The 14,874-nt window shown below is 36.6% G+C and overlaps 1 protein-coding gene across 3 annotated transcripts in view; it reads right to left on the bottom strand.

The window, feature by feature from the left end:
- Window positions 1-1,755: 1,755 nt before the first annotated feature.
- Window positions 1,756-14,874, bottom strand: part of LOC114156421 (brevican core protein-like) — a 31,450-nt gene continuing 18,331 nt past the window's right edge. Inside the window, exons 6-15 of one of the 3 annotated variants that reach the window (XM_028036844.1) lie at window positions 14,449-14,742; window positions 12,892-13,743; window positions 10,767-11,539; window positions 9,224-10,730; window positions 5,278-5,385; window positions 3,642-3,800; window positions 3,423-3,505; window positions 2,787-2,931; window positions 2,495-2,677; window positions 1,756-2,410 (exon numbers count right to left, since the gene is read on the bottom strand). In XM_028036844.1, coding sequence (XP_027892645.1) covers window positions 2,289-2,410; window positions 2,495-2,677; window positions 2,787-2,931; window positions 3,423-3,505; window positions 3,642-3,800; window positions 5,278-5,385; window positions 9,224-10,730; window positions 10,767-11,539; window positions 12,892-13,743; window positions 14,449-14,742 — 4,226 coding nt within the window. In that variant the 3' untranslated portion in view covers window positions 1,756-2,288. Of the gene's footprint in view, window positions 2,411-2,494; window positions 2,678-2,786; window positions 2,932-3,422; window positions 3,506-3,641; window positions 3,801-5,277; window positions 5,386-9,223; window positions 11,540-12,891; window positions 13,744-14,448; window positions 14,743-14,874 lie in introns of all 3 variants that reach the window. The other 2 variants (XM_028036843.1, XM_028036842.1) reach the window with 2 other exon arrangements.

Raw genomic sequence — 14,874 nt, 5'->3', positions numbered from 1 at the left:
GCGGGCAGCAACATGGGGGTGAAGGGTTGTGGGTAACGCTGGTTGCTGAGGTTCCCAGCCAGCTTGGCACGCCTTTCCAACCTCTTCTAGAGCCTTTTGTGTTTTCCTTTTGCAGGCGGGTAGGAACTCGGTAGTTAGTTTTTACAACTAGTACTGGTAAATTCAGAGAATATCCTCTGTTCCCAACAAAGAACTTCAATCCTCAATCTATAAACATGCCTTTTTGAACAATGTCTCTACCAGTTTTTCACATGTAGAGACTAAATTCGTTGCAATAAATGAAGATTAATCGAAATCCCATGCAACAGCGTCATTGCTCTTTCTGTAAAGTACCATTTCATAAACATGTCACAACGCTGCCATCTGGTGGCAAAATCCGTTCATGCAGCTCTTAAAAGAGCATTTTTAATATCTAAATAAACTCGGAAATTGTCAAATTATCGGAGCACATATAGTTAAACAGCACAAAATATAAGTATATAATTTTTCAGTAAACAAAACAATTTCTTTACTCATTTTAAAGGGTCATTTTATGCAAAGGAAGCATGAGGCCTGCTCCTGTTTACCAAGATTTATGCATTTTCATGTTTTTACAAGTCTGTAAGGTCACTTCTGATTTACACACACAACTAAAACTTACCGTTATCAATTCCTTTCTGTCTTTCTTTTCTATCCAACTTATTTTAAATACTCATCGACGCGGAATGAAGTCGGTTGCTAGGAACAAATATGCTAATTTGCTCGAAATTCAAGTTAGCTTAAAGAGAGCAAAATTATAGCCCGTTTTAATCCAGTTAAAAGCAAGAAAACATTATTAACTATTAATCTTTCTTGTTTGAAACATAAATAAAAAAATAATCTCCATTTTTTTGTCACCTTTTCCCATTTAGAAAGTCAGAATTTCTGTAGCGCTTTCTTCGAGATCCAATATGGCCGCTCTTCACCTCAATCTTCTATTTACCTCGGAAGTTGGAACTCAGAACTAGGAATGACGTCATATCAGAGCTCGAAGACGTTAAGATTCCAATATGGCGGTGCCCAAGTTTTCATTAATTGTAGTACCACTTACAAAGATTGTTTTGCTTTCCACATACAAACACCACTTTTAATCTGTTCAGCTTAGAGTTGCATTTGCTACACGTAAACTGATTTTGACGCTTACAAGTCTAATAAACATGTTTCCACCACAACTTACTATTGTGACTGTGAGGAGCGGCCATATTGGATCTCAAAGTGAAAAATTCTCTGAATTTCAGTGGTACATCTGACTTCCAGTTGATTTGTGTCCAACTTGGAAATCTGAATTTATTAATTTTATGGGAGAAAGAAATTCAGAAGATCTTCAAACAGCTCCGTACAACAACAACAATAACAACAAATTTATAATTTTCAGTCATTTTCTCTGATATCTCTTGCAAAATTTTTCTTGCCCCTGGAAAATAGTGCTCATAATTTAAAAATTCTGTAAATCCCAGACACCAGACATTGGTACCAGTTAGCAGTTCTTTACACACAGGTTTTAGAATGATTTATGCAGTACCTTTCTTCTAAATTTCAGCTGTAGGTAATTTATTAAAGTATTTTGTTTGTCAAAGATGCTCTATTGTTATCTTGAGTTGGAGATAATTTGCTACACATACAGAGCAGCAACAGGGGTTCAAATAAATCAATTTTATAGCAGCTGGCATATCAGAAACAGGAAAAACAGGGTTGTTATTTTAACATCAATTGACATGAAATAAAGCCAACACACAGTGAGAGTAAAATAGACTGATTTATTCTTGGCTCTGTTCTACAAAACTTTATTACAACATAAAGCCACCGAACAAAACTGTGTCTGTTTGATCTTAAGTTTTCTGTTGGAAAAAACCCCCCAAAATAACGTGGAAGGTAATTTTAGCTGTGAAAACCAACATATACAACATTTCTTGGTATCTGATGACTCACTTAGAGGTGTCAGGATCTTTGATAAAGTAGGAACATGACACAATAAAAATCTTACTCTGTAAAATTGTCTAAAAAGCTTAGCACCATTGTGTGAAAAGACCCTAAACATAGTAAAAACCACAACAAGAACAATTATTAGGAAATATTTATAGATCATGGCCTGATTTGGAAGTAATTAATTGCCACATGAGGAGTTTAAAATATCCATAATCATGGATGCACATTCTTATCTGAAGCAAATTTGAATAATTTTCCATCATTTTTTGTTTTTTTGCGGTTCATTATTGAAGATAATTATCATTTTGTCATGGTACCATAACCAAACTGTATTTTTAAGGTGTTTAAAACTTGATGTCCCAGTACTGTGGCGTCTCTTTAGTGGCTTCAAATTCAGTTTCACCTGCTGAAAAGTTGCTGTCGGTTTGCGCCAACATGCCGAGGTGCTGCATAATTTCTCCACCTTCTGGATTAAATATGAACAAACAAATAATTAGACATGATTAAAATGAATAATTAGGTATATTTATGGAATAAGCTCCAATCTCACCAGGGATGCAGAGGATGTGAGGTCTCTCCCATCGGCCTCCGGACAGACACCTGACCACAGGGTTCCGTCTCTGCTGGAAGCCCTCTGAGCAGCGATATCGCACAACTGCATTGGTCTCATATCTCACTCGCGTTTTTCCGAATATGGACGCATTCCGGACTTTTGGTGGCGGGCCGCAAGAGGCTGTTAAAAGAGGGAACAAATGGTAATGTAATGGCTTCTATCAACCAGTAGAGGGAGCTGCAATCTCAGGTTCAAAAGATGTCTGCTCAGTCTGATTGGCTGAACTTACAGGTGCCTTTCTTGCAGGTGTATGCCAGGTGGTAGTTGCAAGGTACGTCACTCCAGCGGCCGCTATCATGCCACACCATCACCACGCAGTCTTCTCCAGACAGGAAGTAGCTGTCAGGCTGCCCTCGGTACCAGTTCTCATACAGCTGTATTGATTTGGAGAATAAGTTTGAATTTGAAAAAAGGGGCATTTCTCTCATACATTTTAAATTTGGATTAATAATAGTTTTAAAAATTATTTAGTGGAGTTACAAAACTTTTAAAATGTGCCAAAAACACAATTGATGCCATGTAAAGGTTGTAATGTTCTTGTGATTTTCTCCATATTCTCCCTGGTTATTTTGTCTTTCTATCCATCTATCTATAAGTGAAAGGAAAATTAGTCTTCAGAGACATTTTTAAGATGGAGTAAAAAGGCCAACAAAACAAAAAAATGAAAAAAAAGAAGAAAGTCATAATATTATGAGAATACCTTCGCAGGATTATGACTTTATTCTATTAATATTCCAACTTTATTCTCGTAATATTGTTTGTTTGTTTTTTCATTTTCTTAGCGTGGATGTAAAACTTTGTCATAATTTTGTGTGATGTTTGTTGCTTGTTTTTTTGTAAAAGGCGTGTGTCTAACTTTTCTCACCAGTGGGTTTCCGTCAGACCAACGAAAATCGTCCTCAACCGTCTTATCGTTCAGACCAGTCCACTGGTATTCCTTGTAGTTACCTAGTAGAGACATATCCCAGTTCAATCATAAAATAAAACACACCCATATATATATATATATATATACATATATATATATAAGTCTAAATTAAACTCTGACAGGAAAGAAAAGGTGAAGTGGACATCATGACCCTACTGTTGATGTAGTCCTGCTCCTCTGGGGTCATGATGGACACCAGATGAGCTCCTTGTGTGCGGCAGTGCCTCTCTGCCACCTCCCAGCTCTGGCGCTGGCTGAAGTGTCGATAGCAGAAACCGTGAAATTTATCCCAGCCCGGTTCACATCGCTCCAAGTCTGAAACACAGCAGGGAGTCAGGAAAGCACAACAAAGCAAGCTTAGATGACTCAGCAGGTTCTGCACTAAATGAATGCTTAGTTTTGTTCATTTTGTGGTAATTAATGGCTCAAGAGAAACTGTGGCCTGTTAACTTTTATTCCACTCACTGCTTTGCATAAAATTACAATAAAATTATGATAAAGATGTGGAAAAGTCTTTACTGTACATTACTTTACTTTTATTTTCTGCTTTTATATTGCACTTAGCTGCTAGCAGAGCTGAATTTCCCCATAATAAAGATTATTTATGTTCTTTTCCATCAGCCGTTTAGTTACCTCAATGACCTTTTTTTGTGTTATCAATCATGGACAACAACCACTACTCGCAGTGTCACTGTGTTTCCATATTTTCTCAAACAACTGTCTACATTCTTGGCACTTTATATGTTACAATGTGGATTTTTTTGCACTCTCTCCTGACACAATGAGAAACTTCTGCAACCTGAGTGCAAGCTAACCTAAATCTGCAGCTAAAGGATGCAAAAAAGCAACTTAAAGACCCATCTAGGATAGTGCACCTTTATTTACAGTTAATCGTGCAAATTATGACAGCTATGTGTGTTGAAGGAGATTTAATACAGATTTGAATCAAAAGCTGAATCTGTAAAGTATCAGTTAAAGGGGCTGTTGCGGTCATTTTGAGTTTTTGAGGCAGTTAGGATATACTTAAGCTAGTATTTAACCTAAATCTGCAATTAACGTTTGTATTTGGAATTGATGTGATTATTTTGATAAGTTTTAGACCCTCCAATTAATAAAGAAAATTAAGAACACACCAGAGGGCATGGCAAAGATGTTTTCAGTTTTTTAAAATAATTTTTTCTGGCCATTTTTTGAACTTGTAAGATCAGATCAAGTTAACTTTGGTTTGCATCTAAGTTCTAAGAAATTTTGAGTTATTTAGTAAGTGCATTTAAGAAACAAGCCACCTGTTTCCACCCACTGCCTTTTCTTGGGATGCTTTTGATCGAGTCTTTAATTTTTCTTTGCATTTTTCCTGTAAAAAATTAGTTTTTATTTCAGATGAATAACCCTGAATCATTTTCACTTTACAGGTGGAAAAAGTCCTAGATTGACTGTTCACGATCTCATTTTTGTTTTTTAAACAAGTGAGAAAAACATTTGATACCTCTGTGTGTAATCGGGTTGCATTTCTATTCTGTTATAATTACACAAAATGTCTTTTGTTATTCGGATTGTTCCTTTAACTGACTGTGGAAACAGCTTATAAAACTCTGTCATTGTTATAACTGTGCGACTTTAATATTGTTGTCAAACATTATTGTTGTTCTTGTCAGAATAAACCAAGAAACCACCAATTTAAAAAAAAGTGTCAGCCAAAACATTTAATAAAATCAACACAACGTAGGAAGGATCCGATTAAATGTGCATGTACTTCAAAACTTTGGAAAGCAACGACAGGCAGGAATCTCACCGCTCTGACAGAACCTTCCTCCATATGTCGGCAAACAGAGACATTTAATGCGTCCGTCCCGCTCAGTGCAGGTCCCTCCATTGAGACATGGGTCGTCCAAACAGGCATCTGAAACACAAGAGAGGGACTGCAGATCAATGTTGAAATAAAAACCACAGATCTGACCCATGTGGGAAAATTATCCATAATATTACTTAAGCACACACTAGTTTAAAGGTAGGAACCTGTTGCTTTGTACATTTAATATTAGTATAATTTAAAATGTAGGACACAGAATTAAAGACAAAATGTAGGCCAAGAGAGGACAGGGTGATCTTTTCGTCTTCTTATCGTCTTCGTTCCTTTTTGTTCTTCTCCTAAATATTAACCCTTTAAAGTATCTAATTTTGTTTGCACAAGGCGCAATCAGCAATTTTTGCTTCTCATGAAGACTCTCTTTTCAAAAGGTTTGCAGATACAGAAGTTGTTTATTTTTGGCAATTATGTTCAGTATTTTTATTAAAAGTACCCAGTTTTCTTGCTATGGTCATGAAAAATATAATCCTAGGAAAGGAATAATCTGAGCTAAATGTGTCAGTCATAACTGATAATTCAACATTATTTCATACAAAGTGTTCACTTAAGCAAAATGTTACTGAAAGTTTCAGTGCACAAAACAGAAAAATATTTGCTTTGTCACATTGAGATGATAGCTTGCTTGTTTAAAGCCTTGAAAAGAAGAAAGAGAGCTCAAAGTCTGGATTTATTTTAAAATATATGAAAATAAAGCAAAATATGACATATCTGTATAACCAGAAATCAAATATTTAACAACATAAGCTTTGTCTTGTCATTATGTTCACTTTCACATAAAGCTCCTTCCAGAAACATCTCTGCAGTGTATGTAAAAGGTAATAACTACTTTTCACAACACAAATGGGAATCATATGCTCTCCAGGCGTAACTGTTGTCAAAGCTGAGCAAAGGAATATAAATAAAGCGTGGAAAACCACAGAGACTCCTTTAAAGTCTAAAGGACCCCGTCCTCTCATTAAGATTGTTTTACTCATGTTTATGTTCACTAAAACATCAAAGTTTTACTAACTTGGCAAAGTTTAACTCAGTAGAGATGTTTTCACTTTTCTTCACCAAAAGGAGAGATGGCTGTTTATGCATCACTAAATCTGAAAATCAAGGCTGCAGTTGGTATTTTACTTAACCAAGCACCAGTAATTGTGAGATTATTTTTATTTTAGCAAACAAAAATGGATACCTTCAGCCTTTAGAGGACAACAGAGACTTAAAATATGTAAATCTGCAAAAGGTCCATCTCTTTATACATGCATTGCTAACATATTTAAAACACTTTGTTTTCAGTGCAGTTACTTGAATACAAGGGACAGTTTTAGTCTAAACACAGACAAATAAAACAGAGTAAAACCCAGAATAACAACAACAACAAAAAAACAAGTGCTAATCAAGAAAATCCTGTCAATTTTATTATTTAATTGTGGCAAACCAGAACCAGAAATGTATTTTAGAAATGGCTTAATATGCCCGTAAAATAATAAAAACAACTAGTTTATGGATTTATAAAATGTGGTCAAAATTGATATTTCTATTTTAATTTCTATTTGTCATTTGTCTAATTTATCAAGACAATTTTTTAGCATTTGACCTGTAATTGACATTGACAATTGACATTCATTTTAAAATTATTTGACATCAAAACGTAAATGAGAAAAAAAAGAAAGTGAGACTCAGAAATGAAAGTGCATGTGGTAGTGAATTTTGTAAAAAATAAATATAAATAAAGCAAGCGAAGAAAATGATACGAAGATAAATTCCTGAATGAAAACATAAAATAAAAAGAAAAATGGATTTATAAATTACTGACTGAAGAGTAAATTTTTTTTACTATGTTAACAATGCTGAAGTTTACCAGAAATTAAAATATAAAACGATTAAGCCACATTTTATAGATGATATAACTGTTTTTGTGTTATATTTTACCAATTGTTATTATCAGTTTGTTGTCAAGTGTTGACATTTATAGTCACATTTTCGTCATTTATTTATATTTTAATATTGTTTTTATTATTGTCATGAGTATAAAATGTTTATACTTCTTTGTGGGATGAAATATTCACCAAAACTTTCTTTTTTGAACTGTTCTGTCAATAATCGCACAGCCATTTCTGACTAAACTAATAAAAATTTAACTTTAACTTGTTACATTGAGTTCAAAATAAAAGGATCTTATTTTACAAACACAATTAATAGCACTTCAATTAAAATGGATTTCTGTCAAGCAAATTTTATACAAGCTTTTTTTTTAAAGTATTTGTTTTTTTTTTTTTTAAAGAAATTAACATCTAATGTCTCGGGATGTAGAAATTACCAACCATAAAATTACCGTTTTTACTAGTGTAGACAGAAATAAAATAGATAATATTAGAATTACTTATTAAAAACACACATCCTAAGCAACCATGAATAAACAACAGGCAATATAATTGTGAAATATGAAAAGGGAACAGCTTAAAGATAATTCAAAACAAGGTGCTAAACACTAACAAGCAGTGGCAGTTCTTGCATGAATGGCGACTGTGCTTATCCCTCCTCCTGCCTCTCCCAAGCCAATCAAAATGCAAGAAGGTTCCTCATTTTTCTGAGTTTCTCCATTTGATTTGCTCAAAACCATCAGAAAATCTGGAGCTTGTCCATCCCAATTTCTATTGCTGCCCTGGGCAACTGCCCGCATGGCCAACCTCAAAAACCCCCACTGCTCACAACAAATTGTGAATAAACATGGGTTGTGCTTCTAAACCTTAACACAATGTGTGCTTATTTATCTGCAGAGGTAATATCAGAGAACATTCCTGTCAAAAAACATTATTCCAGTTGCATTGGTCAGTGCTATCACATTCAAATTAACTTATGTTACATTCATAAATTAGGCTACAGGCACACTGCAGCCTGAAGTGACCCAAATCCTTTGTTTTTTTAACCTTAATACGACCTATATTTGATCTCCTCATGACTGTCTGAATGACAGAGATTCGCATCCGATCTTTTCAAATGTGACTTGAATCTGAACGTCATTGATACTCGACAAACGTCACTATTCTGCGTCCTGAGATGCACAAGCGGGAAGAAAAACAACAACCATGGCGGACGATAATGACAATTTTGTTGTTAATGTGCTATTTCGGACAATAAAATGATAAGCTATGCTCCACCGTTAGCATAGCTAACATTTACTCCCTAAAACACTGAGCTCTTCTTCTTCTCCTTCTTCTTCTTCCTCCTTCATGGCGGTTGGCAAAACCATAGGCAAAACACTGAGCAGGCTCACTATGTGTGACGCTATTGCGCCCTCTACTGCGCATGCGGAACACTTTCAGGTAGATTGCAGTTCACACTGGAGATCACATACAGGTCGCATATATGACCACACACCAAAAAATCTGATTTTATAAAAGAATTGAATATCAAAAGCCTGCAGTGTGAATGTAGCCTTAGTTTCAACATTTATGCAAAACACATTCTGATTTCAGGGGCTTTTGCCACCATTCTTTATAAGGGAAACACTAAAACATTCATTCAAACTTATCTGTACTTCACAGAAGTCAGTCTTTGGATGAGTAGGAAAATGTCATGCAAAAAAAAAAAAGGAGAAGAAAAAATGTTGACAAAATGTCAACTGTCCCAGCGTGAGAAGCAGGAGAGCAGTGAGGAGTGTGGGAATGTTTTAACAGGGTGAAGCGTTTAGAAGTCAGAAAGGTGTGAGGATCTGTTGAGACAGCGAGTGAAACAAACAGGGAGAGGGTTTTGTTTTTTGGGGGGATTTTTGTTTTACAGAACATGGAGGAAGTTTGTCAGAAAATAAACCTGGGATTTTAGTGCATCAGTGTGCTGAGCAAGAAGAGGACGGTTAGGTTGATTAGAGTGGTTTTAGCATTACCTGAAAATGCCCCTGTACCACCTACAGCTGCCCTCTCTTTGGGCAAGTTATGCAGGGTGGGTGGCTGGGTGAGGCTAATGTCAAGATCAATCAGACCATGATCCAATGGTGGCATGAAATGGTTCACCTTCTGGGTTTCAGTCGTCTTATGGAAAGTGTGGGGTCTTGTGGTTCTTGGGCTCCAGGTGCGCTGGGGCACATATGTTGGGGTAGAAATGGTAGGGGCAGAAGACATAGACTTGGTATTCATTGAGGGCTCTGACACTGACATGAAGGGGGGTTTCTGACTGATCTTTACACTATTCAGATGCTCCTGAGGTCCAGTTGTGGTAGTCAACAGACTCCACTTAGATGTTTGAGTATTCACAGGAAAGATTGTAAAGTCCTCAAAGGTTGGTGCAACATCAGTTTCCTTTTCAAAATTAAGGATTGGAGTAACTTTAAGTTCATCAGTCACAAAGGTTGGGGTTACTTTGGATTCTTCTTCAGGGGCACCAGAAAGATTAGTAATTTCCTCTGAATTTTCTAACTCTAGGACATTGACTTCTTCCTCCTGGAGAGGGATTTGGGTAGATTTACTTTCCTCATAAATCAAAGTGGGATCAACTTGAGCTCCTTTTTTAACACTTGGAGTAAAACTAGCTTCTTCTTCAAGAACCAGAGTTGAGTCAACTTTAGCTTTTTCTTCAAAAGTAATGTTTAGGGTTAGTCTGGATTCTTCATCAATGACAACTCCAAGGACTGGAGTTGGGTCAACATTAGCCTCTTCCTCAAGACCCAGAGTTGGGGGACTTGAAGTTTCTCCTATAATTTCTGGGTCAACTTTAGATTCTTCTTCGACGGCAGGGGTTGATCCAGTTTTAGAGTATTCTTCAAGAGCAGCTGTTGGGGCTACTTTATTTTCTTCAACAACCAAAGTTGGGATAACTTTAACTTCTTCTACTGGGACAACAGTTGGGTCCACATGAGCTTCTTGTTCAGGTACCAAAGTCGGGTGAACTTTAACTTCTTCTGCAACAGTTGGGTCAACATTGGCTTCTTCTTCAACAACCAGAGCTGGCACAATTTTATTTTCTTCAGCAACCAATGTCGGGCTAACTTTAGATTCTTCTATTGGGACAAAAGTTGGGTCAACCATAGCTTCTTCTTTAGGAACCAAAGTTGGGCGAATTTTAGATTCTTCTACAACTGTTGGCTCAAAATTAGCTTCTTTTTTAGGAACCAAAGTAGGGTGAACTTTAGCTTCTGCAACCATTGATTCAACATTAGTGTCTTCTTCAGTAACCAGAACTGGAGCTACTTTCACTTCTTCAAGGACCAAAGTTGGGCTAACTTTAGTCTCTTCATCTAGAGCAACAGTTGGGTCAACATGAGCTTCTTTTTCAAAAACCAGAGTTGCTGTAACTTTAGCTTCTTCTGCAACATTTGGATCAGCTTTAGTTTCTCCTTCAAAAACTGGGGTTGATGCAATTTTAGTGTCTTCTTCAAGAGCAGCTGTTGGGGTTATGTTAACATCTTCTCCAAGAGCAGCTGTTGGGGTTATGTTAACATCTTCTCCAAGAGCAGTTGTTGGGGTTCCTTTAGCTTCTTCTTCAGCAACTAGAGCTGGGACAACTTTACTGTCTTCAAGACCCAATGTGGGGCTAACTTTAGCTTCTTCTACTAGGACAACAGTTGGTGTAACTTTGGTTCCTACTTCAAGAACAAGTGTTGGGGCAATTTCTTCAGTGCTTTGGCTAGCATTAGCTTCTTTTATGGGCACAGCAGTTGAGAAAAATTTAGCTTCTTCTTCAGTTGAAGTCGACTTGTTCTCTTCTTTGCCATGGGTTGGGGAAACTACAAATGTTTTCTCAAAAGGCGATGCAACTTTAATGCCTTCCTGAAAGATGGAAGTAGCTGTTCCAAGTTCAGATCCGCTTGCCTCTTCATAAGAGCTGCCTAATGTCTGATACTGTTCCGTTGCAAATTCAGACGGTGAATGAGAGACATTGAAGTCCTCTGGAGATTCAGTCATAGGCAAACTTACTCCAGAAACTACCTGTTTAGGAGCCAGAGTTGCATCAACCTCCTCTGTGTCTAAGCTTGTACTTCCTTCCTGTCTAGAAATAGTGAGTTCCCACAAGTCTGGTGTCGTGGTGTGGATTTCAAAATCCAATTTGCCCACATGGCGTGACACAGAAGAGAAGGTTGGATCAGGAGTTTCCCTCTGAGGTGTGGTGCTAGCCACCGCAGAACCCAACGGTTTAGCGGTGAATCCAGCAGCGGAGGATTGAGACGAGGACATGAAGGTGGCTGCTTCCGTTTCAAATTCTCTCTCTGAAAGAAAGCATAAAATATTTTGGGTTGTAGGTTTGACAAAATGCTTAACTGATAAGAGTTTACTGAGATAACATATTATCTCATCTAAATATCAGGTTTATAAAGCAAAAGCAGTGGAAATCTGGATAAATGTCTTCAATAAAATTGTTTTGTAAAAGTTTAAATTGATTTACACATCCTCATTATTTCAACTTTGCACCTAGTTTTCTAGCTCTCATTTAACCTTAAATAATGCACCTAAATTTCAAGCACATTTCGCTCAAGCAGTTTAGTCCTGCAAAATAAAATCTTTTTTAACACAAACCACTAAAAACACTGAAGATTTTTAACTCAAGTCATGTAAAAATATCAGAAAGAAATTCTGACACTACAAAACACTTAATATTGATATCAAAAAAGTTTACAACTTAACACCTGGCACAAAAATCCAAAGTCAAATACAATTTGTGTGTGTGTAGTTTTAAATTAAGCAACTTGATCTTTGTTGGATATTGTTCAGAAAAATATTTAAAGTGGCTAAACGTAAAATATAAACCAATAATTACATAGTTTCCTGTAAATAAATAAACAAGAAGTGAATGAATAAATAAATAAACAAATCAATTGAAAAAAAAATCAATTCTGAATATAAATTTTTGTTTTAGATACCGGAGGAAACTTGTTTGAAAAAATCTGTATGACATAAAGAAGAAAACAACAAGTACCTGTCTATTAAAAAACAAAAAAAATTAAATTTTCATTAACAACACTGCAAAACACAAAAAGTATTTTTGGTCTAGTTTCTAATGCACATAAGTTAGTACACCTGAAAAAAGACAAAACTAACTTACAGATAACTCTTCAGCGAGATATAGGAGCTTGTTTTAAGTAAATAATTGCTTAATATTGATGAAAAAGTACTGGTGTCACTGGCATTTTATTCAACTTGTAAAATGGGAAAAATGTCTTGTTATAAGTGAAATAATCTGTCGGGGATACTGGTACTTTTTTGCCATTATTAAAGCATTATTGAGTTATCTTGCTGAGAAGTTACTTGTAGATTAGATTTGTCTTATTTCATATGTACAAAGACATTTCCCTTAGAAAAGAAACCAAAAATTATTGATCAGATTTTGTGTTTTTGCAGTGAAATCCGTAGTGTTTGACTTTAATTTACATAGAAAATACCAACCTCTTGAAAACTCTGTCTTAATCAAACTCTCTAAATGTGGCTTATAAAATGTATTGAATATTAACATTTAGAGCTAATATGCTCTGATTCTAAACATATCATCATTTAATTATACAATGACACATTTTCAGGTGATTGGCCTGTATAATGCACTTATTTTATTAAATAGTTTCTCTACCTTGGGAAATATCTCCAGATCCATCACTGGGAGTCCATATTGAGTAGGCCTCAATGGTTAGTTTAGTAGTTGGAGTTTCTTGTGTGGCTGGAGTTCTTTTGTCTTGGGTCGTCTGAGTCGTGTCCATCTGTACAGGATCCTCTGTAGTTGCATCTTCCAACTTTACCTGAAGCAACGGACCAGCCGCCAAAGTCGTTCCCTCCCAAAACGCTTTCTCTACATCTACGTCTGTACGGTTGTTCTTGGTTTCGCTGTAATTGGTGTGAGATTTGTCCAAACTGGTCTCGTGAATTTCTTGGTACTGGATTGTCTGTTCAGTTGATTGTAGATACTCAGTAGAGTTTGTGTCTGATGCTGTCTGGTTCTCCATCTGCGGTTCATATGTGCTTATCTCAAACTCCGAAGTGTGAAAGGTGAAGCTCAGGTTCTGGTGTAAGTCTGTCCCGTTGTAATCACCAGGAGGAGTCGTTGTGCTTTGTGTTGAATCAAAGGTCTTCGTTGTGCTGATTGTGCTGACCGCTGTCTCTGGAAGATGCTGGGAGTCGTAACGTATTTCTGTGCTTTCATTTAGTGGTTTAAGGAAGTCCAAAGCATAAGTTGTAGTGGGGAAAGATTCTGCTCTATCTGAGGTGACCGTTTGGTTTCCATCGAGTGGATCTTCTGTAGTAAAAGAGTCGGGCAACAGGGGTAAAGATTCCAGTTCGCTTTGTGCTTCCCGTTCCACTTGCTTCTCCAGTTGATTAAGATGTATTTCTTGTTCTCGTTCCTCTAGAATAACAACATTTTGTTGTAAGTTTTTAGCTTCTGTGATCAGATTATCCACTGGAGAGTCAGTAGAAGTTTCTCCGTGTCCTGTTGAGGACAGGTCATCAATTAAAAGTTTGCTTTCAGAGTAAAAGCAACAACAAACAAGAATATTAAAGTGTAACTAACTCCCCCAAAAAATAAAGGGTTTTTTTCTGATTAACTTACTAAATGGGTTGATAATATTTACTCTTTCTTTTTTGTTTCTATTTACATTGGTCGTAATACACCATCACTTTTCAGGTATTGCAACTTGGCAATCTTTCTTTTTTTAAAATCTGGACCAAAACCTTTCCTTGCAGTCAAGCAAAACAGTAATGGTGTCAGTAGTCACTTCATGATGCCCTGTTGAAGGAAATTACTGCATATATCTTTCATTTAAGGTTGCATTGCCGGTATGTACTAAATGAATTATTTTGTAACACTGTTTTTATGCTAGATGCATTATTTGACTGAAAAATGAGTTGTTTTGCTATAAAAATTAGTCACGATTTGCAAAGTTGTCCAAGATGGCATCAGCAGTGTAGGTTCATATAGATGTTTTTGGCTTTTATTTGGCAGAAATTCAGTACAATGCTGCACAGCTTTATAATTTTTATCACATTGTCTTTTTTTCAGTTTCACTCTTTTGTTTGTCAATAAACCTACTGACAACAGTCTTCGGTCTCCATAATCATGATAGTAACAGCTCAAGGGAGGTTAGTCACACTTTAAAGGACCACCTTATAGTCCGGCGTATTTAAAGACGCCTACCTTTGAAACAATAGACATCATGCAGGGCAGACGGCTCTGGGAAACCGGTCTGGTTGCTGAAGCGGTAGAGTGTTTTGACGCCTGCTTGTGGGCCACCACATCGCTCTCTTGGGATTACAATGGGGTAGCGCACACTGCCGTCAGACAGCCAGCCTGGACTGCAGCGGTCCAGCCCTTCGCTCCACGCCGAGTACAGCTGTGCGGTTGTAGCCAGCTGTGCTCCTGCAGCTCCGCAATACGACTGGGCTTCGTCAAATGACAACTGCTGTGGGACGGGGTCATAAAAGACCTTTCCTAAAAACACAAAATATTGGCTTTGATTACTAGTACGGAACAGATTGAGGTTTTAGATTTTATTTCTTGTCATTTTAAGGTTCCTCAGGCTTTTCATTTTGAGAACATGGCTTGTACTTGCATAATGTGCTG

This window comes from Xiphophorus couchianus, chromosome 13, assembly GCF_001444195.1.
Source record: "Xiphophorus couchianus chromosome 13, X_couchianus-1.0, whole genome shotgun sequence".
Lineage (NCBI taxonomy): Eukaryota > Metazoa > Chordata > Actinopteri > Cyprinodontiformes > Poeciliidae > Xiphophorus > Xiphophorus couchianus.
Note: the sequence above shows the minus strand (reverse complement) of the source record. Positions and strands in the feature narration are given on the sequence as shown.